Here is a 23,799-nt window from a genome sequence, read left to right on the forward strand (position 1 = left end):
GTTTTCTCTAGGTTTATTTTTATGTCTGTCTTCCATAAAGATGACAAAATTATCGCTCAGGAGCTGTAGCCCGTTTGCGGATCTAGATAATAGAACAGCATTGTCTGCATATAGTAGGATTGGAAGTTGGCGGGTTCCAATCAAGGGAGTGTCAGCCTTCACTTTTTGTAACATCTCATCCAACCCATGTATATAGAGTTGAAAAAGCAGCGGGGCAAGCACACACCCCTGTTGAATCCCCTGGGCGACCTTAAAGAGTTCGGTACATTACCCTTTCGGTCCATTGCATACTCATTCAGTCAGGTGGGAATACAGTTGTGACAAATTAATACCCGGCGGAGAACCCATGTCCGTGAGTTTTCCATAGCTTGTCATGGTTAACCAGATCGAACACACTGCTTAAGTCTACAAAGCGCAAGTAAATATGCGCCACTTCTACAACTTTATATTAACAAGCAGGTGCAAATTATCACATTGTTCTATCTTAGCAACATTCCTCCTGAACCCTTACTGAGTAATACTGAGTATCCGTAAGGATATCTTTATCATCTACCCATTGTTCTAGCCTGTCCAAAATAATTCTGCCCATTAACTTGGCACTAGAGTCAAGGAGGTATATTTGATGATAGCATCTAGGGTCCCCCTATATCTTGTTTTTTGAAGATCAGTACAATTGTACCTTCTGTCCAAGTAGCAGGAACAAAACCGTCAGCTGTTACATTACACACTTGTGTTCACAAAGGGGCCCATAAAGTGACATGTTTAAAAGCCCACTACTAAATGTCTCGCAGAGCAGTGCATGCCCTGGCTCAGGCGATACCTAAAAACAGGTAATATCACACCACATTGGTCTGTTATCACAGCCAATGACAGCTAATGTGTCTACCACTGGCTTCTAATCCTGGTAGCTTCCCACCGAACTGAAAGTAGCTCACCTGTGTGAAGGCCAGTCTACTGAATTAAAAGCTTGGATTTGGTTGAATATATGTATAACTGTAAGAAAGTGGCTTTGTATATAGAGGACCAAAGTAAGGTACAGTGTGTTCAGAGACCACAGTCCCCAGAGGTTTGGCAGAGGCTAAAGTTAGACATAAGGTACCTCTCTACAGTGGTAGCTTGGTCGAGCAGTAAGGCCGTATCAGAGGACAGTGTAAAGCATTTGTTGTACACACTCAGTCAGCAAATGGTCTCACACTCACAAACTGAACTCTAGGCCAATTGTTTTGTTTCAAAAGATATAGTTTTATTTTAGAACCAACAAGGTATCAAAATATACTTTCTCAGAATTAGTTACTGTAGTTAAATACTTTTCAAATAGGCATTAGACTTTTTGATCACAGTACTTACAGTTGTTTTAATAGGCAACACAATTTCAAACACAATGCAACATTGAGCTCAATTGGAATTTCTAGTTAAATGCACTTAGTTACTTTGTAACTTTTCTAACCACAGGGCTGGATCCTAGATTCAGTCCTGAGACATGCACTGTAAACAGTTAAGTAAAAGCGTTTTGGTTACAGTAGTGATTTTCAAGGAACATTATTGTATTTTAAAAGTTGCCACGAGATGAAATTACCAATGTTATCCTATGGAAGGAAATTCAGTTTACAGGTGTAGTATGTTTGCGTTACTTTTGTATTCCAATGCTGGGCTCCTAGGTTCAACACTAGGCCATCTATCTAAAACAGGCAAGTAAATACATTTTTATCGTTGGCACGATTTTTAAAGAATATTTGTAAGTTTCAAAAATGGACACAAACTTTTTCAGCAAAAAGCAGGCAATGATATCCTATGGAAGGAAATTCAAGTTACTGGTAAGTACGGTTAAAATTACTTTTCAGGGTCAGTACTGAGCTACAAGATGCAGCACTGAGGTCTCTCCTGATAACAGGTGAGTAAATCGAAATTCGTTTTTCGGCTGATTTTAGATTAATATTTTAAAGTTCCAAAACTCCACACTTCTAAAAATTTCGAGTCCTCAGGGTTTTTGTTCAATCAGGCACAGGCCGGGCTCGGTGGTTGCAGTGTGTGCAGGATTAGTTTCCTGGCTGGCACCAGGGGTATTGCTGTTTGAGCAGAGCCACTGCTCAAGGGAGTCCCAGTCTCTAAGAGGGTCCTGGCAGGCAGGTCCTCCGGGGTTCTCGAGGTTGCTGTCCGGAGAAGATGCCTGGATTTAGCAGGAGCAGATTCAAGGATCAACAGGCCTGGGGCCGAGTCAGTTGGTGTTGTCCTCTTGTTAGCAGCTTCACGGCAAGTCTTATTCTTCTTGGTCTTCTTTCTTGTTTCGAAATCGGGATCTGAGGAAGGAAGGTTCAGGGTGCCCCTAAATACTGAATTTAGGGGTGTTATAGGTAGGGGAAGGGCAGGGATCAATAGGTCCCTGTCCTGGGGTGAGTACACCCCTATCCTGCTCTTCTCCTGTGGGAGGGGGGCAGGAGCCTATCTCTGATTGGGCAGGGCTCCCCATCCTCAAGATGGCCGCAGCCTGGAGTTGTGCTTCACCGCGCCTCTCCCACCTGAGGGGTGTAGTTGGCACAGGCTGACACACTGCCTTTCCTCACGTAGGGTTTCCCCGCCAGTCTTCCTGCCAGAGTGGGGGTCAGAACCGGTGGGGGCCAGTTGCTGAGTACAGCAAGTGGCCTGGAGAAGCTCACAAAGGCGGCATGCATTTGAAGTTTCCCCCTGCCTATCCTGGGGGAGGAGACCTAGCACCTCGCCCAGGATGTGCATTGTTGCAGGCCCCGGAGAGCGGGGGGCTCTACACCCAGGGGTCCAGCAACATGTCTGCTGTGTGGCAGCCTAGGCAGCCTCTCAGACAAGACGTGTATTGTAGGTTAGGTTTCAGGGGGCATCTCTAAGATGCCCTCTGTAGTGCATTTTACATTAAATCCCACACTGGCATCAGTATGGGTTTAATGTGCTGAGAAGTTTGATATCAAACTTGTCAGTCTTCAGTGTAGCCATTATGGTGCTGTGGAGTTCGTAATGACAACCTCCCAGCACCATATACTCTTAATGGCACTGCACTTACAGTGCCCAGGAATAGCCCTGGGTACTGTAGGAGCACAGGGATCATGCACCTGTGCCCACACCACTGGCCTAGGGCACCCAGCTAGAAGGGTGTCTGATGTATGCCAGGGCAGTGGGTTTGTGGGCATGGCACACAGGAATGTGTGCCATGTCGACTTTGTTTAGTTCTACACCAGGACACTCAGCCTGCAAAGGCAGTGTGTGTGTGTCAGGGTGCCGGCCCCTAAGGGTGGCACAATAAGTGCTGCAGCCTTTAGGGGTCTTCTCTGGTCACAATGCTCCTGGGTACCTAGGTTGCCATTTACAGGGGTTGACATGTGGCCAGAGATGCCAATTGGGTTTTAGTTTCAACACAGTTTTTAGGGAAGGAACACCGGCCCTGGGCACATAATTGACAGGAGCCCAGGGCACACTCAGTCAAAGCACATGAGCAATTCAGCAAAAAGTGGGGGCATACCATTCAAGAAAGATGGCACTTTCTCACACGTGACTTGAAAGTATCTATTGGGACCAGTCAGGTCCAGGATCCTTTGTGTTAGCAGCTTTATTTAGGGCGTTGGGAACCTCTTCTAGACTTATTGGTGGAATATCTACAGCATGAGTGATGTATACAGTTCAGGTGGGCTGCTCTATAGCACAGTTATCAGGATTAAAAATAGTACTAGAATGTTCTCTCCGGTACCCCTGTTGTAGAAGTGCTTCTACCCTAGGATCCTCTGTATCTTTCAAGAAAGGTTGGAGTTCGAGGCATGTGTGCTGTAGATACACATGCTTTGCATACTCCTGCCATATAGTGTTTGGTCTGGATGTTTGCAAGATGTTTTTCTTTGAAGATATCTTTCCAGTCACTAGGTAAGGTGACTCCTCCTTTTGGTGATATTGCACATGGGCATCAACTCAATTGTTAGATTTTCTTTCCACCATCGGCTTCGGACGTGAATTGTTCAAAACAGTCTTTCGGGTACACCTCGGTGTGCAATATACTGTACCCTTGTCTGTATTCTCATAATATGCATTTCAGTATTCTCCGTGTATTTAATATATCGGAAAACTCAATCTTTTTTTAAAAATTCTTTTTACTGCAGATACTCAGATAAAAGACGGTCAACATTGGCATAGTTGATCAAATAAAACAGCATTACACATCCGAATATAGACCATGGAGCCCCACGTGTCTCTTCAGCACATATCCCAAAAGTCAATCTGTCAATATCGGTGGTTCGCTCTCCGTACACCATCAACCTAGAATAGGGGGCATCCATGTAAGCCATCTAGGCATCCGCATTTTCTGTTATATTCCCCCCACCCCCAAGAACAAACAGTACTGTGAATAAAAAATCAGCTTAATAACACTTTGTTCAGAACTTAACTGTACAGTCATGGTAGTGGCATCATATATGTCCCTCAATCCCCATCCCTCCCTCCCGCTTTTTGGCAGACAAATGGTACATGTAGAGTTCGTCCATCAGTGTGTTTCTGTTGCATCAAGTTCCACTCAGGACGTGCGCCTCAACTCCATCTCGACCCTCCCTCCAACATTAGGCGCAGTCATGTGCCTCCCACCCCCAGCCCTCCATCCAGCCCGTGGTAATGTCTCCACTTCGACCAGACCTTTTTAAACTTTCTCGGGCAGCCTCTTGATTTATACGTCACCCGCTCTGCCGCCATGTAAAGGTCCAACCCTCTTCTCCACTCCTTCACAGTAGGGGCGTCCACTGCCCCCCAATATTTTGCAATGTCACGTTTTGCCACTACCAGAGCCAGGGTCAGGAACACCAGTAGGGGGCGGGGGAGGTCAACATCATTAGTCCTTCTCAGGATGGCCAATTTGGGCTCCTGTTCAAGCGGCACAGACAAGACATCCCTTAGTTCAGTAAAGATGAGGGTCCAGTAGGATTGTATTCTGTCACATGTCCATATTATATGGAAGAAATCCCCTCCTTCATGCTGACATCGTAGGCACTTATCGTCTAATGTTCTCCCCATTTTGAGTAATCGCACCCTATCGAAATATGTTCTATGTAGCAAGTTGTATTGAATAAGGCGGAGCCGGATTTAATAGCCACCTCCCTCGGGTGTATGAGGACTGTCCCAGTCGATATCGTCAAGTGTTCCTACTTGCTTCTCCCAGGTGTCCCTAAGCTTCGCCAGGTCTCCCAGCATGTTGTTGGTAAGTGTTTTATATGTGAGTGATACAGCCTTATTTGGTATCTGTCCCTGTAGTAGCCTACCTTCTAGTGGGGCATACTCAGGAAGACCCTCCAGAGTCAAAGCCTGTGCCCTCCATGCATGGCGCAGTTGCATGTATTTAAAAAGCTGCGAGTGATGGAGCCCATATTCTGCCTTCAAGGTCGCGAAGGGTTTCAGTTCTCTCTTAGCAATTACATCTCCTATTGTGGAAATTCCAATATCATCCCACCGCTTAAAGCCGGTAAGCTTATGCAGCTCGGGGAGCCATTTGTACTGCCAGAGTGGTGTCTGCCGGGTGGGCTTCTTATCCCAACCTGTGCGTCTCGTGGCCAATCTCCAGGCCCGGAGTGTGATGTTCGTGGCCGGGAGCAATGACTTCTTCGCCGGTCCGCCGTATAAATACGACAGCAGATTATGCGGGGATAGTTTGTCACGCTCCAGCGCATACGTAGGGTGGTCCGCCGGAGCATGGAGCCAGTCATTAATGGGGGACACGTGCTCCACCCAATAGTAGGCTTCAAGATTCGGGAGCGAGATTCCACCGCTATATTGATGACGTTGGAGGGTGGTCAGCGCTATTCTCGGCTGCTTACCCAGCCATATAAACGCTCGAAGGTCAGCGTGAATTCTACTTATTAGGCTGTCTGGGATTAGATAATATTCATTTTGTAGGGCGTATAAATACTTGGGTAATACTATCATTTTATACATTGCCGCTCTGCCCAGGAGTGTCAAAGGGAGCTGGCGCCAGCGGTCCATGTCAGATGTGGAGTTCACGAGTATTCTCTCTACATTTTTGTGCCGCGACAGTTGCCTGTCCAGCGTGATGTAGACACCCAGATATTGGAAGCCCTCCGCGGACACCACCAGCCTGTCTGGAAGAGCCTCCCCACGTGCTTCCCCTCTGGGGTCGAAAAGGACGGACTTGTGCCAGTTTATAGCATATCCGGAGTAACTGCCATAGCAGTCCAGCTCTCGGAACAATTCAGGCACTGTTGTCTTTGGGTCAGTGATGTAGAGAAGGACATCGTCTGCATATAGGGCCAATTTCTCCTGCGTCCCGTCTGCGTCCGCAACCCGGAAGCCTGAGATCTTATGGTTTTGCCTAATCCTGGCCGCCAGTACTTCGATTATTAACGTGAAAAGAAGTGGCGATAGAGGACAGCCCTGTCGAGTGCCTCTTTGGATTGAAATTTCGTGGGAGAGCCTCCCGTTTACCCTTACTTTTGCTTGCTGGTTGGTATAGAGAAGGCGCACCCACGTTCGGAATTTTGGGCCGAAACCAAATTTTTGTAGGGCGGCCTCTAGGAACGCAGGTAGGGTCGCAGCGTCCACCACAGGCAGATCGACCCGCGACATATAGTGGAGAGAATCCTCGCACGTGCCCAATTGTCTGGCTTCGTAGAAGCGTTCCTAATAGGCCACAAACGCATTCGCAATGTGGGGGTCTGAGCACACAGTCCTCCCCTCCTCATCTATGACTTCATCTACCCACCGCGCCGCTCTCTCCTTACGACTGAGCCAGGCTAGAAGTTTACCCGACTTATCCCCCACGTCGTATAGTCTGGGAAGTGTGGCCAGGTTTTGCGTTCTTGCCTCCTCCGACACCAGTTCCCGATAGCGTCTCTGGTTGTCCAGTAATTTACGTAAGGTTTCGGTGCTCCTTGTAAGTAAGTGTTCTCTCTCCAGCTCCACTATATCCCGTTCAACATTCCCTGCCTCCTCTTCTCCTCCCCTAATCTGCCATTTATTCTGTCTCTCATCACTTGCTTCAGAGCTTCCCACAAGGTCACTGCCGAGTCCACCGACCCATCATTTTCAGCCAGGTATACCCGTGCATCCGCTCTAATGCCCTTAAGTATTGTCTTATTTGTTAGGTCCCAAGCGGCAAGACGCCATGAGGCCTCCCTTCTGTATCCAGAACGGCCCATCGACACTAGTAGCGGCGAGTGGTCTGAGAGACTTCTCGCCAAGTATTCCGCCGTGCCCTCCATGGTTAGTTCCTGCCTAGGCATGAATATATAATCCAGTCTGCAAAACACCTTATGCGCCGCCGAGTAGAATGAGTATGTTGTAGTGCCTGGGTGCAGCAGTCTCCAGACATCGGTTAGGCCTATCGCGGAGACCATTTGGGCAAGGGGAGTCTGATTCCCTCGGGTGCCCGTCGCTCCTGATCTATCTAAGCCCCTATCCCTCACATCATTAAAGTCGCCACCCACTATCTGTATGGTATCTGAGGTGTCTAAGAGTATGGTCGCTAGCATCTTCAGCGTATTTACCTGCAATTTGGGAGGTGCATATACCGAAACAAGAGTGTAGGTGCGTCTACGCCAAGTCCCCTGCACCCCTACACATGTCCCCAGTGGGTCACCCCACGTACGCGTGATACGGAACGGGAAAGTATTCTTAACAATAATCGCTACCCCCCCTAGAGTCAGTCGTGTATCCCCCATGCCCTAGGACTTTATATCTACCCCTTGCTATGAATGCACAGGCCGTACCCCTAAGATGTGTTTCCTGCAGGAAAATGATGTCTGGGCCTACTCTCTTGAGATAGTTGCTCACCAGTCCCTGCTTTATCTTGTTACCCAGACCATTCACGTTCCATGTCAGGACGTGCAGTTTCTCAGTGTCCATAGATCGTGCCAACAATTTACTTGCCATCCAGGCAGTGAGGTCAGACGAGGCGGGCGGTCGCCCGTATCAGAAAGCCACATTTTGCACCAACACCCATGACTGTGTTCACCCAACTGTGTACCCCCCCTCCCCTCTCTCAAACAACCAAACTGTATGAACAACCCCTTCCCCCACCTCCCCCACCCCACCTGTACCTCCCGGCCATCCCGCCCGTACAACCATCGACGGCTCGGACTACCAGGCAGCAAGGTCTGTCGCCCACTCCTCAAACAACCCCAGCTAAAAAATGTCTAGCTGTTCAAACTTAAGTTCCAAGTGGCGTATGCCCACCCCAAAGAACAGAAAGTGTTACTTGCGTGTCCCAAAGCAAAGAACTGCTATTTTGGATCTCAGTCCCGTATTTTCTCAGGAATGGGAGTCTTGCGTTTCTGTTTCAGTAGCCTCCGCGTTGCCAGTCTCCCCTTGCTCCAGTTCTCGGATAGCAATGGCCAACGGGTGTAGGGAATGTTCCGTCTGTTCCTCTACGTCTGAGATATTCGTATCATCCTCATGTTCCGTCACATTTCCTGACGTCGGAAGCAGGCACCTGAATCTGGACCCCAGAGCAGGGTCGTCGGAGGCGGCGTCATCCCCTCGGTCTTCTCCGCTCGCTACTTGTTGGGGCGGGTACGGCGTCAGTTGCGTTTGTCTGCTCGCCCGATGTTGTCGTGATCTCTGCGACCTGGTCGGGCTTCTCCTGAAGTTGGCTGCCGCCATCTCACTACGGATTCTGCGTCCCTCCTCCTCCGCCTCTCGCAGCAACGGCCTCTCCTCCAGCCAGTGCCAGGCCTCCTCTGGGCGATTGAAGAAGTGTGATTTGCCCTTAAAAAGGACCTTCAGTTTCGCCGGGAAGAGCAGCATATAGGATATGTTCATTTCTCGCAGTTTAGCCTTCACAGTGTCATATGAGCGTCGTTGCTTTTGCACATCCTGGCTATAATCAGGGAAAATCATGATGACAGTATTCTCAAACTTGATCTCTCCTTTTTTCGGGCTTCTCTAAGGATGAGATCCCTGTCCGCATAGTTGAGGAACCTTGCGATGATCGGGCGTGGTCTCGCTCCCTCCGGTGGTTTTGCTAGGAGGGCCCTATGCGCCCTCTCAATCACGAAACAGTTAGAGAAGTGAGCCTGTGGGAACACAGATGTAAGCCATGAGTGCAGGAAAGCCGCAGCGTCTGTCTTCTCAATTCCCTCTCTCAGACCTACAAAGCGCAGGTTGTTTCTGTGTGCCCTGTTCTCCGCATCGTTCACCCTCCACATCAGCTGTCTATGTGAAGCCTGCAGTTCCGCCATATCTTTTTTGAGGGAGGTAAGGGAGTCCTCCGCTTCCGAGATCTTGGTCTCCGCCGTGCCCACTCTGTCCGATAAGTTCCTGAAGTCCTGGCGTAGTAGGAGGACCTCTGATCCCACCTCCCCTATCTTGGTCTCCAGCGCCGCTCTCGAGTTCTGGATGTCTGTTCTCGAGGCCTGTATAGCTTCAAGGAGCATTGCAGTGTCTGTGTGGGCTTCCCGGGCCCCCGCGGCCGTTTCTCTCTGTGCCCGTGTGATGGCATAGTTATCGATGGTTTCCTGCCTGGCCGGCCTCGGCGCCTGGTTTCTTTTGCCCATGATGTCCACCAAGGGCCCCTCGCTGCCGGTAGCGTGGAAGCAGGGGGGAAGAGGGAGCAGTGGTCCCGGCGCTCCGTAATATGATGTATATGCAGGGTTCCTCTGGTATGATACCACGTGTCCCCATCGCACTTCTGGACTTCTCTGACACGCTCTCAGGACCCGTGGACCTTCCTCAGTGGGGCGACCAGGACCAGCTCGGCGAGTCAGGTACAGTCCTTGACTCACCCGGGTCAGCCCACAAGATCACCCTCTGTTGTTCTCCACGGGGGCAACCGTCGTGGTCAGAGGCCTTTAAGGGTCCCCAATGTACTCCGGGGGGGAGAGGGGGCGAGCAGAGAGCACAAGCCCACAGCAGCCGGCCCCAGGTCCGCCCGCCTCTCTAGACTCTATCCACGGGTCTCGCAGGCTCTCACCGCTGCCGCCGGCGGAGGGGGGGGGGGCGAGGGGGGGCCGGACACCCACCACGCTCAGTCCCCTCAGGTCGCCGCCGTGTCTCCGTCTCCTCCGCGGCCTCCCCAGAGCTCCGACAGGCCCAGGGGCCACTTTATGCAGGCCGCACAGTCCGGACAGCCCAGCCGGGGACCGGGGAGTTGCAAATCTAGGTCCCGGCTTCACAGGCCCCAGTCCGTCTCCGTGTCTCGGATCCTCGAGAGCGCCCGGGGGGGAGGGGGGAGGGGGGAGGATCTCGGCGGGGAAGCGAAGCGAGGCCCAGAGTCTTCCGCCTCCGTGTGAGTGGGGAAACACCCCTGCTGCCCTCACCGCCTCACCGTCTCTTCAGCCGAGTGTCTAGGGAGCTCCGGACGCCGCCATCTTGGGTGCCTAGAGTTTCTGCCCCCGGGAGGATTCAGGTCCAATATCTTGCCCATGGGCGGATGGAGACGGAGCCGGCGCTCTTCACTGATGCCGTACGCCTTCCACGGCCTCCTCATCCGCCTAGATCAAAGTTTCTTCATTACCGGGTATTTTAAACGTCGGATCTTGTGCAGTCTTGCCGGGAGCTGCGCCGAGGCACGTCTCACCCGGCCATGCAGTTGGCCACGCCCCCCCCGGAAAACTCAATCTTAGATCGACAATTCATCGTGGGTGGCCTCGGGCCTAGCCACATCGGCTGACCTACACCCTGTTCCGTATTAGCCGGGCTTTTGCCGATGGAACGGACGGTTTTAATTCTTTCCTCTGCGCCACTCCAAGTACCCATGCACCGACCTGCATAATGTCTTCAACTTGTGCCCCTCACCAGAGCACAAAGAGGAGGATTGCGACACTTGTCAATCGTTCCGATCGAAAGACTTTGCGGGATCGTCAGGCTCGACGAAAGGATGTGCATCGACAAAACATTGAACACATGCCAGATATCTTCGCGGAAGACAGCGAACACTAAGAGATGAAGGCGACCGCAGTAAAAGAGGAGGAAGCCTTCTCTATCCAGCAATCGGACTCCAAGCTGGTAATAGAGTTAGTCTGAAGATGTGCCACCAGGACAAGGTGCTGTGAGGAACAAATCCCATTCGCCCCTCAAACTCTCCTCAAATAAAAAAGGCGTTGGCACCACCTCTGTCTTCTGGCCATGGTAGGCACAGAGACAGTGCTTCCAATGCCCCGTGTTCCTCGATGTAGCCGGCTCAAGCCCTGATGTTGTCGAAGCCCAGAGTCCTCCATGGCCCCGGCCGTGGCTCCCTGTTCTTGCCGGTGGACCCCGTACAGCCTCCACCGACATCGCCGGTGGCCTACTCTGGTCGACGACTTTTACGACGTCGGCATGGAGCCGGAGGGGATGTCTCCCGACGCCGATCCCGACGGGAGACTTTTACCCTTTTTATTCACCCACACTCTTGTTCACTTGTGGAGAAAGGGGAGGACTGGCAAGGGTTTGAAGACCCTCTTGCAGCACAGTGTGAGTCTTTACCTGACTGGGATGAGGATGCGGATGAGGAGGCCAGTGGCCCGGATTACACTCTGGCGCCTGGTTCACCATCCCCTTCAACTACTATGGAGGAGAGTGGTACCTTTTCCACGGTGCTACGTAGGGCGGCCGAGGCTCCTAACCTCTGGCTCCCTACAGTGGCTGTCAGGACCAACCTACTAACTGAAGTGCTTCGGCCAGCTTCTTCTACAGAACTGCTGTTGCCTTCTAATGATGCACTTACTGATGTGCTTCTGGGCACTTGGTCCCGTCACAACACAGGGGCCCCCTGTGGACAAGGGTATGGGCTGACGCCATTGCCTGGCCCCGGGCGACCTTGCCTTCCTCACCCAGCACCCTACACCTCAGAGTTTGGTGGTGCAGGCCTTGACGTCGCAGAGTGCGTTCCCTTCTGCTCCGCCAGACAAGGAATCCAATAAATTGGAGCAGTTTGGGAAGATTTATTCTTCCGCAAGTTCTGGACTGCGGTCTGTGAACACTGCCTGTCTCTTGGGCCGCTATTCCCATTCTGTATGGGATGCGGTTGAGCAGGTGCTACCTCCGTGTCCGGAGGGGGCCTGGACAGTTCTCTCCTGCGCTCTTATGGAGAGGAAAGATGCGCCCAAGTTCACTATACGCTGTGGTCTTGATACCGCTGATTCGCTGGGTAGGGCGATTTCCACAATGGTGGCGCTACACCGTCATGCCTGGTTGTGGATGACTGGTGTTTCTGCTGATGTCCAGAATACTTTGATGGACATGCCCTTTGATAGCATTCGCCTTTTTGGTGATAAGGTGGATTCCACATTGGAGAGTTTCAAGGACTCTCGAGCCACAGCCTACTTAGGCCTTTTGGCTAACTTTTGTTCCTTTCGAAACTCCGGTAGGGGCGTACAAACGCGTTCATTCCAGAACCAGCCTGCTCAGCAACAGTCCCAGCGCAGCCGCAGACATGGGGCTCGCAGAGGCTCGTTACGGGGTCAGCGTGTGGGTCAGTCCACCAACACTCCCGCTGCCAGTGCCTCCACACCTTCCTAGTCCGGTGTTTGAGGCCCACCAGCCGCCAGTGGGTGGCAGGAATCGTTGTCATCTCCTCCTCTGGCACACCATTACATCAGACAGATGGGTTCTGGAGATTGTCTGAAGGGGCTACCCACCCCCCTTCGAGTCTATCCCCCCAGCCATGCCATCGCAGTTGCACCGTATGTCGGGGGATCATTTGGCACTTCTCCAACAGGAAGTTACGGGCCTCTTGCCCAAGGGGTCCATAGAGCGTGTTCCGACACCAGAAGTAGGTCGTGGTTGTTACTCCCACTACTTCTTGGTTCCGTAGAAGGACAAGGGTCCACGTCCCATCTTGGACCTTCGAATCGTAAATCGCTTCCTCCGGAAGGAGAAGTTCAAAATGCTCCCTCTGGCTCAGGTCTTGTCTGCTCTCGATCCACAAGACTGGATAGTGGCGCTGGATCTGCAGGACGCTTATTTTCACATCCCCGTCCTGCCGGCCCACCGGCGCTACCTGCGGTTCATGGTAGGCCACAGGCACTTTCAGTTTACCGTGCTCCCCTTAGGCCTTACCAAAGCGCCCCTTGGGTGTTCGCGAAAGTGGTGGCGGTGGTCGCAGCTCATCTGCGCAGATTAGGGGTGTCAGTCTTCCCCTATCTCGACGACTGGTTGTTGAAGGCAGGCTCGCCCCAGACAGTCGTCAGCCACCTCCAGACTACGGCCGACGTCTTGTACCTGCTGGGGTTCTCCATCAATGTGCCGAAGTCACCCCTGTGCCCCTCTCAGAAGCTCCTTTTCATCGGAGCGGTTCTAGACTCTGCGCAGTTTCTGGTTTATCCTCCCGAACAGCGGGTTCGGGATATTCATGCTCTGATTCCGATCTTTCAGCCTTTATCCTGAGTCTCGGTCAGGTTGACGCTGCGGCTTCTGGGGCTTATGTCCTCCTGCATCCTTCTGGTGCATCACGCCAGGTGGCGGATGCGGGCTCGGCAGTGGGACCTGAAGTTTCAGTGGGGCCAGCATCAGGGCAACTTGTCCGACCATGTCTTTATCTCGGAGGGCACTGCAAGACAGTGGCAGTGGTGGCTCACGGGCCGCGATTGGATCAGTGGCAGATCCCTCTCCCTTCCCCAACCGACGCATGTCATTGTGACTGACTCGTCCCTCTTGGGCTGGGGGGGCCACATGGGAGAGGAGGAGATCAGAGGCCTCTGGTCTCCGGCGGAGTCCCGGGTCCACATCAACCTTCTGGAGCTGTGGGACGATCCGACTTGCACTGAACGCATTCCTCCCCTCTGTCCGGGGGAGTGTAGTGCAGGTGTTCACGGACAACACCACCGCCGTGTGGTACTCCAACAAACAGGGCGGGGTGGGGTCGTGGACCCTTTGCCAGGAGGCTCTGCGTCTCTGGCAATGGCTGGAACAATAGGGCGTGACCCTGGTGGTTCAACACCTGGCAGGTTCCCTGAATGCCAGGGCGGACGAACTCAGCTGCCGTCTGTGCATGATGGATCACGAATGGCGTCTGAACTCGGATGTGGCGTAAGGTCTCTTTCAGCAGTGGGTAGAGCCTTGGTTAGATCTATTCGCCACAGAAGAGAATGCTCAATGTCATCAGTTCTGCGCGTTGGAATTTCCAAGGCGGCACTCGCTCAGAGACACTTTTCGTCGCTAGTGGAGCTGCGGTCTATTGTACGCCTTTCTGCCTATACCACTTCTGCCCAGAGTGCTGAAGAAGATAAGGCGTGACCGGGCCCAAGTCATCCTTGTGGCTCCGGACTGGGCACGAAGATACTGGTATCCCTAGCTACTCAGCATGTCAGTCGATCCCCCGATTCGTCTGCCTCTTCGGGAGGACCTTCTGTCGCAGCAGCAGGGGACGGTCCTCCACCCAAACCTGTCTAGCCTCCACCTCCATGCGTGGAGATTGAGCGGTGACAGTTGAGGCCATTTGACTTGCCTCCTGAAGTCTGCGATGTGATTCTGGCAGCCAGGCGTCCCTCCACAAAATCGGTATACGCCTGCAGGTGGAACAGATTTGTGGCATGGTGCACAGCAAAGGCTGTGGATCCACTCTCTGCCTCCCTTTCTGAGGGTCTCCTCTTTCTTCTTTCTCTTGCCCAGCAGGGCTCTGCTCTGGGCACTCTTCAGGGCTACCTCTCTGCCATTTCTGCCTTCTTAAAGCCCCAGTTGTAAATAGGTTCTTGAAGGGCATTACTCGTATGTTTCCCCCTGTTCCTTTCGTGATGCCTCTGTGGGACTTGAATCTTGTTCTGACTTATTTGATGTGCGCTCCCTTCGAGCCACTTCATAACTGTCCTCTTCGTCTTCTTACTCTTAAGACTGCATTCCTGGTTGCCATCACCTCTATCCAGGAGAGTGAGTGAGCTCCAGGCTCTTTCTTCTAAACCTCCTTTTCTTTCTGTCCATCCGGACAAAGTTGTCTTACGGACACGTCCCTCTTTACTGCCCAAGGTTGTCACAGTCTTCCACATCGGGCAGTCCATCACCTTGCCCACCTTCTTTCTGCATCCCTCGAAAGAGGAAGAGAGGCTCCACCGTCTGGATCCAAAACGTGCGCTCTCATACTATCTGGATCGCACACGCCAGTTCCGGGTGGATGACCAACTCTTGTTGGTTATGTGGGCGCTAAGAAGGGATGGTGGTGCACAAACTAACCATTTCTCAATCCAGACTGACGCCTGGGGATATTCTAAGGCAGAGGTCTTCAAACTCTTTGACGCCGAGACCCCCTTGTAAAACCTTTTTAGGCAGAAGGACCCCTTCCGACAGAGGTTTCTAGAAACTGGTACTCCTCATCATCAACTTTTGACAACCATAAATGCGCATGTTAGACCACATCACATCCATCATTCATCCACCCACACTTTCACACATCAATCCATCCTTCATCCATCCACCCTTTCATCCTTCCATCCATACATCCATCCTTCACCCATCCACCCTTTTATCCTTCCATTCATACATCCATCCTTTACCCATCCACCTTTCCATCCATCCATCCATCATTCATCCATGCAAACTTTTATCCATCTTTACATCCACCCTTTCATCCTTCCACCCTTTCATCCTTCCACCCTTTCATCCTTCCACCCTTTCATCCTTCCATCCTTCCATCCTTCCATCCTTCCATCCTTCCATCCTTCCATCCATCCATCCTTCCATCCTTCCATCCATCCATCCATCCATCCATCCTTTCTTCCTTCCATCCATCCATCCACTCATCATTCATCCACCCACCTTTTTTGTGCCTCTCTCATGGGGGGAGGAGGTCAGTATCTCTCTGCGTCTTCTTCCTTCTTCTTTCCCGCTCATGGGAGGGCATCTCTGTGCCTCCCTGCTGGGGCGGGGAGGGGGAGGGGGCAGATAGGCTGCAACAACATCTCACCATGAAGAACAGACTCTCAGGCACATTTCTCCCGCACAGGCACCAGGTATGAGACCTCCTGGGACTTGAACCAATGATTTAGGCCTCCGCTGTGAGCACCCTCAATCAGCCCACTGCCAGGAACTGAACTCTCTGAGAGAATCTGCAACCCTCTTCCAAGGACTTCACGACCCCCCTGTGGGTCGCGCCCCACAGATTGAAGACCTCTGTTCTAAGGTAAGGAATCTAATCAACTACTGTTTCTTACAGATATATCGTTACCGAAGGTAAGTAACTTGTGCGTCACCTCCCAAAGTTATGGGGGAATGACCCATGGTTTCAACTGGCCAGCAAATTCTCCCTTGGAGCAGAGAAGCTGCTTTCCGGCACTTTTTAGGCACCAAAAGGATTGTGAGGAGAAACTGCATTCCGCTGGATAAAGTTGCACTGCATACTAGCCCCCCAGCTTGACTAGTCTTGAACCCACGGAACGAGTGAGGCACAGAGACCCTCAAGATTGGAGCCACATCTTGGGCTGCCGCCCCCACCTCTCCCCAAATCACCCCCCGTCCCTGCCTGCAACCTCCTAAGCAGGAAAGCAGAAACCGCAATAGCCTCTGGATCACCGCGACCCGACAACTAAAGACAACACTGCACCCTGGGCCGGACTGGCCGTAGCCGGCCCGGGGCATTTTTCCGGTGGTGTGTAAGGGTGGGGATCTATTTTGTTACTGGGGGCTCGTTTAGCAGCAATATCGGCCCCCCTGTAATAAAAGCGGGAGCGGTGCAGTGGGAGCAGTGCTTCTCACTAGCGCATCCCGTCCACCCTTTGAAGGCCCTCTCCGGCTGTGCTATAACCATAACCCCACAGCCTGAGAAGTGGACCAACGGTGCTCTTGGTGCCCTGAGACCCTCCGCAGTTGAACTTCCCTTTGGGTGTGGTTGGACTGGTCCCCCAGTCCCTGCCTTCAGTTTGTTTTTGTTGGCAAACAAAAACCGGGAGCACCTCCTGCAGTGGAATCCCGCTGGAGAAAGCACCTTTGCACACAAAACTCTCCAACCAGAGTTTCAGTGGGCCAACAGTGTCTCTGCGTGCCCGAGACCCTTCAGGACTGAGCCCCATGTAGGTTCGCCTGGGCTGGCTCCGCTAGTTCCTGCTTGCAGCCTCTTTTGAACCAGACCGTTTCCTATTGATTTATACGGGGTACCACACGCTGAAAGCACCTGTGCACCATAACACCCTTGAGCTGCCCAAGGTGCTGCCTTGGATCCTGCCCCTTACTTACCTTAACTCCTGAAGGACAGTCCCTTTAGTCACTGCTAATTACCTGTATGCAGTATATATTTATTTCCCATAGGATAACATTACTGCTTTACCGATACAAGTGCATCTTTGTGATAACTCACCGAATGTAAGTGTTTTTCTATGTACTTTTAAGACCGTGATATGTCAAGCAAAGTACTCGCCATGTTACCAAGTTCTTGGTGTTAACAATATACATAAAAAGAAATGAGACTTTTCTAAATTGGCGTGGAACTTCTTTTTGAGATTGTGCATCATTTATTGAGTGTGTGTGTCATAAATGTCTAACACTCTCTGATATACCTAAGGCTGCTTGAATTAACTACCCTAGATATAGCACCTTGGGATTGCTAGAGAGGACCCCTCCTGCTCCTTTAAATATACTTTTATTTTTGGTATGGTACATAAAGAGCCAGCTTCTTACAAATATTCCTTCCTTTAGTACTAATAAGAGCCCACAAGGATCACCTTCAAGTTCAAAGCACACGGTCTCAGAAACATGCCTAAAGACATAAACATCTAGAGCAGTTCAGGCAGACAGAATAGTAACAATATAGTTGACGAAATGCAGGAGAGTGAGCACCAGGTCCAGTTTTCCCGTTAAAGCACAGACTTTTACCTTTGCCTACCTTGGGGGTTTCACGGGACTCTGTGCACACTATACCTTACTATAGTTAACACAAAAGAACAAACGACAGACCAAGGTCCAGCTCAACCAGTCCACATGTACAATAGATTATAAGATGGTGCAACACACTTCCTGCACCCGTCGTCTGAAGGTGCAAATCACAGTCACAATTTTTCTGGGAAAAGCGGAAGGTGCACTCGTAGCATAGTCAGACACGTAAGCAGTAGTTCCCAAAAAATACTTTTTATTCAATCAATTCTTAGAAACCGGCACACAGCCAACGCGTTTCGTTCCCAATAGTGCCACAAGGGAACTTCATCAGGGCTCTTGAATATCCAACCAATAGGCAAAGACACACTGAGTGCTTGAAGGAATATAATCATAAAAAGGCACAATCCGCCTGGGAAAAAGTAGATAAAAGTCTTGTACAATTAGATTTGGATGAAGTCTCTCAAACGATTTTAGTAGTAGTGCATTCAAGTTCAAGTCACCTCTTATTTGGAAATGAGTCCCTGTGTGAAAGTGGCTCTATATATACTGGACCAAAGTAAGGTACAGTGTGTATAGAGTCCACAAACCCCAGAGGTATAACAGGTTAAAGTCAGGTCTGACCTACTCTCAAAAGTGGTAGCTTGGTCGAGCAGTAAGGCAGTACCAGAGGGCAGTGTATAGCATTTGTTGTCAGTCAGCAAAAGGTTTCACACACTCAAGAACTGAACTCTAAGCCAATGGTTTTTATATTAAAAGATATAGTTTTATTTTTTAGAACCAACAGGTATGAAAATGTACTTTTTCTCAATATGAGTACTTGCAGGTAATTACTTTGCAAAGTAGTTGCAGTAGGCAACCCAATTCTAAACACAATCTAACATTGAGCTCAATGGGTTTTTCCACATAAATGCAGCTGATTACTTTATAGATTACTTTTGTAACTCGGGGACTGGATCCTAGATTCAGTCCTGGGGTCTAAGCTGGAAACAGTTTAGTAAAAAGTTTTCGTTAATGCAATGATTTTTAAGGAATAAAAAGGTATTTTAAACGTTGACACTTCAAAAATTTTCAGTGAAAAACTAGCAATGTTATCCTATGGACGGTATTTACGTTTCAGTATTTGGTACGATATTTAAAGAATATTTGCAATTTTCAAAAGTAGACACAAGAAATTTCAGAGAAAAACGGTTTCCTATGGGAGAAAATCCAGGTTATCGGTAAGTATAGGTTAAATCACTTTTGTGGTTCAGTACTGGGCTGAAAGGTACAGTACTGGCTCCTCTCCTGATTCCAGGTGAGTAACTCGGATTTCGTTACCCGGCGGATTTTTGATTAATATTTTAGTGTTTCAAAACGTCACACTTAGATGATTATTCGAGTCAAACCATCAATGTTATCCTATGGCAGGAAAGTGAGTTCTCGGTTTCCAGGTGAGTACTCGACTAATGAAGTTAAGGTTCTGGGCATAGACTCAGGGGTACCCCAGGGTCGGGTAAGTACAGTTGGAACACCCTCAGCGGCACAGGGGCAGCCAGGTGCAGAGGTAGTTAGGCCCAATGTTATCCAATAGAGGGGGCCTCCGGTTGGTGGCTGTAAGCAAGCAGGCCACGCGGCTGTGGGAGCTGAGCTCCTGGTCACTTACTCAGGGCGAGTGGGGAAGTAGAATAGGGTAATAGTTGCACTTCTAGCGGCGCTCGGGCGGCTGAGTGCAGGGTGCTTTTGAGCCGTCCGGCGCCCAATGTTATTCAATAGAAAAGGTAAAAAGGGAACAAAGGCTGCAGACTCGGGGACGGAGATTCTTCAGGTGCCACCACCACTTCGAGAGGTAAGTTGGGATCTTGGAGAAGAGGTGAGTACCCCAAAGGAGGGAACAGGAGGCCATAGGACGGCGGGTGCAGGGGTGTCTTTGGGTGTCGGGAAATCTTACCCTCGGCTGGTCGCGGTTGGTGGGGGCCCGGGTTCTGAGGCTGCAGGCATAGTCTGGGTTGTTGAGGGTGGTCTTTGGGCACTGGACTTCAAGTCCCAGTCGCTGGGGGGGGACGTCCTCGTGGTCTTGGATCACTCGGGCACAGGCTGGGCTTGGCGGGTGCAGAGTGGGCTGGATTCGCGGTTCCTGGCTCGCACCAGGGGTGTTGCTGTTGGAGCAGAGCGTCTGCTCATGGGAGTCCCAGTCTGTTAGAGGGTCAAGGCAGGCAGGTCCTCCGGATTGTCCAAGGTTACTCTCCGCAGGAGTCGCCGGGATTTAGCAGGAGCAGGTTCCAGGGTCGACAGGCCATTAGGGCTGGGGCCAAGTCACTTGGTGTCGTCCTGTTGTCAGCAGCTGCACGGTGGGTCTTCGTCTTCTTGATCTTCTTTCTTCTTTTCATATCTGGATCTGAGGAAGGAAGGTTCAGGGAGCCCCTAAATACTGAATTTAGGAGCGTTACAGGTAGGCATAGGGCAGGGACTAATAGGTCCCTGTCCTGGGGTCGGTACACCCCTTAGCCTACTCCTCTCCTGTGGGAGGAGGGCAGGAACCTAGCTGAGATTGGGCAGGGCTCCCCATCCTCAAGATGGCCGGAGCCCTGGGTCGTGCTTCACCTCGCCTCTCCCACCTGAGGGGTGGGGTTGGCACCGGCTGGCACACCCCCCTTCCTGACGTAGGGTTTCCCGCCAGTCTTCCTGCCAGAGTGGGGGGGGGGCAGAACTGGTGGGGGCCAGTTGCTGGGTACACCAAATGGTCTGGAGAAGCTCACAGAGGAGGCAGGCCTTTGAAGCTTCCCCCTGCCCATCCTGGGGGAGGAGACCTAGCACATCGCCCAGGATGTGCATATTTGCAGGCCCAGCCGAGCGGGGGGCTCTCCACCCAGGGGTCCAGCAACATATCTGCTGTGTGGCAGCCTAGGCAGCCTCTCATTCCAGACGTGGATTTTAGGTTAGGTTTCAGGGGGCATCTCTAAGATGCCCTCTGGTGCATTTTACATTAAATCTCACACTGGCATCAGTGAAGGTTTAATAAGCTGAGAAGTTTGATACCAAACTTCTCAGTCTTCAGTGAAGCTATCGTGGTGCTGTGGAGTTCGTAATGACGACCTCCCAGCACCATATACTCTTAATGGCAGCACTACACTTACAGTGCCCAGGAATTGCCCTGGGTACTGTAGGGGCACAGGGCTTATGCACCTGTGCCCACACCACTGGCATAGAGCACCCAGCTAGAGGGGTGACTGATGTATGTCAGGGCAGTGGGTTTGTGGGCATGGTACACAGGGATGTGTGGCATGTCGACTCTGTTTTAGTTCTGTTCTGAGACACTCAGCCTGCAAAGGCAGTGTGTGGGTATCAAGGTACAGGGCCCCTAAGGGTGGCACAATAAGTGCTGCAGCCCTTAGGGGCCTTCTCTGGTCACTATGCCCTGGGTACCTAGGGTACCATTTACTAGGTGCTGATAGGTGGCTAGAGATGCCATTGGGGTTTTAGTTTCAACACAGTTTTTTAGGGAAGGAACACAGTCCCTGGGCACCTGGTTGGCAGGAGCCCAGGGCACACTCAGTCAAAGCACATCAGCAGTTCAGCAAAAAGTGGGGGCATACCAATGCAAGAAAGATGGCACTTTCTCACGGACCCGACTTGTACTCTCCAACGAAAGACTCCGTAGAGCGGCATGGTAACCGGCAACACTATAGTATATACAGTGCCAGCTTCACACACGAGATAATTGACAAATTGCAGTGATAATGAGATTGCCCTAGTTCATGTTCGTGGTCCTCAGCCTAGATGAACTGGGTTGCATGTAGATGGTATGTTATCCAAGTGTATTTATAAGGCGGCACTGTTAGTCCAAATCTGACCACTTTTTGGCTTCAGACTGGGTGAGGATCCAATGTGTTGCTTCATTGACAATAGGTTCGTTAGCGGATTAGTCAAATCCAACATCCGTTATGTACCTGATGTGACGTCCTGAAGTGGGTGATCTACGTATATTTAGTTGAATTTATGTTCAAATCTGTTAGTGGCTTCTTACACAAAGAAGGTGCTCATTATTTATGAGCAACTCTGTACAGTTGTGCCCTTAGTTTTTGGTGTATTCGTTATACACATTTGCTAATGCAGTAAACACCTGAAATGCTCAGTTCGTATTTCGTATTTTGAAGTTTGAAATACTCCCATCCACCTTGCCAGATGTAGGGATCAAAAGGATATTTTTTAGAAATGCCTTTTTTATTCATTTACAGTGATTTGGGGATATCTTATCTAAGGTCTTTTTGGGGTGCTGCTGAATTGTGATTTTTCTGGGTGCGCGCTTGAGTCCTACAATGCACAATAAAATGAAAGCATTCTTCAGACAAAAACTCATTAAGGCAGGAGAGCACATGTGAATCTATAAGATTGCAAACTCTGTTATAGGTAAGTATTGTCAATGTCAAGAAATTAATTCAAGATAAAAAAAATACACTTTTTGTGTTGTCTGATTAAAGTTGATTACAGTTACTTTTTTCTTTAATTCCTGTTTTATTTTGCATAGCTATGAAATTAATGACCGCCTTGGTTAACGTAGCCCTAAATCTTAGTATTAACATGGACAATACACAGCGGCAATATGAAACTGAACGAAACAAAACAATTGGAAAACGAGCAAACGATAGGCTTGAGTTGCTACTACAAAAAAGAAAAGAGGTAAGAGCTTTACTTACACTACTTTGTTTGAATTATTTTTAAGATTCCTGCTGTCTGAATTTTCCTGTGTAAAACTTGTTTCAAAAGTGGAATTTAAAGGTATCAACTGCTAGAAGAAATGTACGTGCATGCATTCAGTGTTGTGTTCAAATTGAATAATTGCCGAATGGCTGCAGAAGAAAAATTGTTGATGAGCTGGAAAGAAGGTAGAGAAAATGAGTAAAGGGACATGAAAGAAAAGTGGAAAGGACTCTAAATGAAACATTTGGTATTTATCAGCTAACTCTTCACACTTAGTCCGGTTACATTATGATTATACTCTCTGGTTCATCTTTTTTTTTTATGTCCGCCTATAAGGACAACATATTAAATAAGTGTCCTTGTGTAGAACAGATGTGTGTCTCCTGAGGCTGTTTAGAGGGGGTTCATGGTGTTTATGGGATCCCTAGGGCTGAAAACCAATAAACAAAGTATTTTCCTATGATCTGCGGCTGCCCTAAGTAGAATACAAGACCTTTCTATATTAAAGGCACTAGAGTGAAGACTGTGAATACTTTTACATATTTGGGGCTACCCTTTGACAGTGAATGTAACTGGAAACATCTTGCCCAGGCTAGATGCACCCAATTTGAACAAAATGTGTCCGCTATTTACAAGTTTGCTAAAAAGCTAGGATCTTCTCCCATGAGCGTACTGCTCAATATATACAAGGCCAGATGTGTTTCAGCTGCCAACTATGGAGCAGGTATCTGGCGGAAACACTGCAGCAAACCACAGTTGCTAAAATTAAATTTGTACGCAAACTGCAGTGATTACTCAGGCCCGTACCTAAATCCATATGTGTGAGAAAGTGCACTCTTCCTGCATGGTTGCCCCCACTTTTTGCTGAACTGCTGATTTACTTTGAATGAGTGTGCCCCTGGGCTCCTGCCAATCTGGTACCCAGGGCCTATGTTCTTTCCTTAAAACTGCATTGAAGACCAAATCCAATTGGCACTCTCTGGCCACAGGTCAGTCTCTGGTAAATGGTACCACAGGTGCCCAGGGCACCATGACCAGGGAAGGGCTGCAGCACCTATTGTGCCACCCTTAGAGGCCTTGTACCTTTACACTCACACCCTGCCTTTGCAGGCTGCGTGTTCTGGTGCAGAACAAAGTGAAGAGTCGATATGGCACAGATCCCTTTGTGCCATGCTTACAACTCACTGCCCTGTCATAGATCCGCCACCCCTCTAGCTGGCTGCACTATACCAGTGGTGAGGGTACAGGTGTATGAGCCCTGTACCCATACAGTGTCTGAGCCAATTCTTGGACATTGTAAGTGCAGTAATGCCATTAAGAGTATATGGTGCTGGGAGTTTGTGATTACAAACTCCACAGTACCAAAACTACATTAAACCAAAATCCAATTGTCAC

The 23,799-nt window shown here is 50.2% G+C and overlaps 1 protein-coding gene across 3 annotated transcripts in view; it reads left to right on the forward strand.

Moving 5' to 3' along the window:
* STAG2 (STAG2 cohesin complex component) overlaps window positions 1-23,799 on the forward strand; it is a 1,493,174-nt gene that overhangs the window by 486,296 nt on the left and 983,079 nt on the right. For all 3 annotated transcript variants that reach the window (XM_078688751.1, XM_078688750.1, XM_078688752.1), the window contains one exon: window positions 22,232-22,383. In XM_078688751.1, the coding sequence (XP_078544877.1) occupies window positions 22,232-22,383 (152 nt within the window). The remainder of the gene's footprint in view (window positions 1-22,231; window positions 22,384-23,799) is intronic.

This window comes from Lissotriton helveticus, chromosome 4_1 (assembly GCF_964261635.1).
Source record: "Lissotriton helveticus chromosome 4_1, aLisHel1.1, whole genome shotgun sequence".
Lineage (NCBI taxonomy): Eukaryota > Metazoa > Chordata > Amphibia > Caudata > Salamandridae > Lissotriton > Lissotriton helveticus.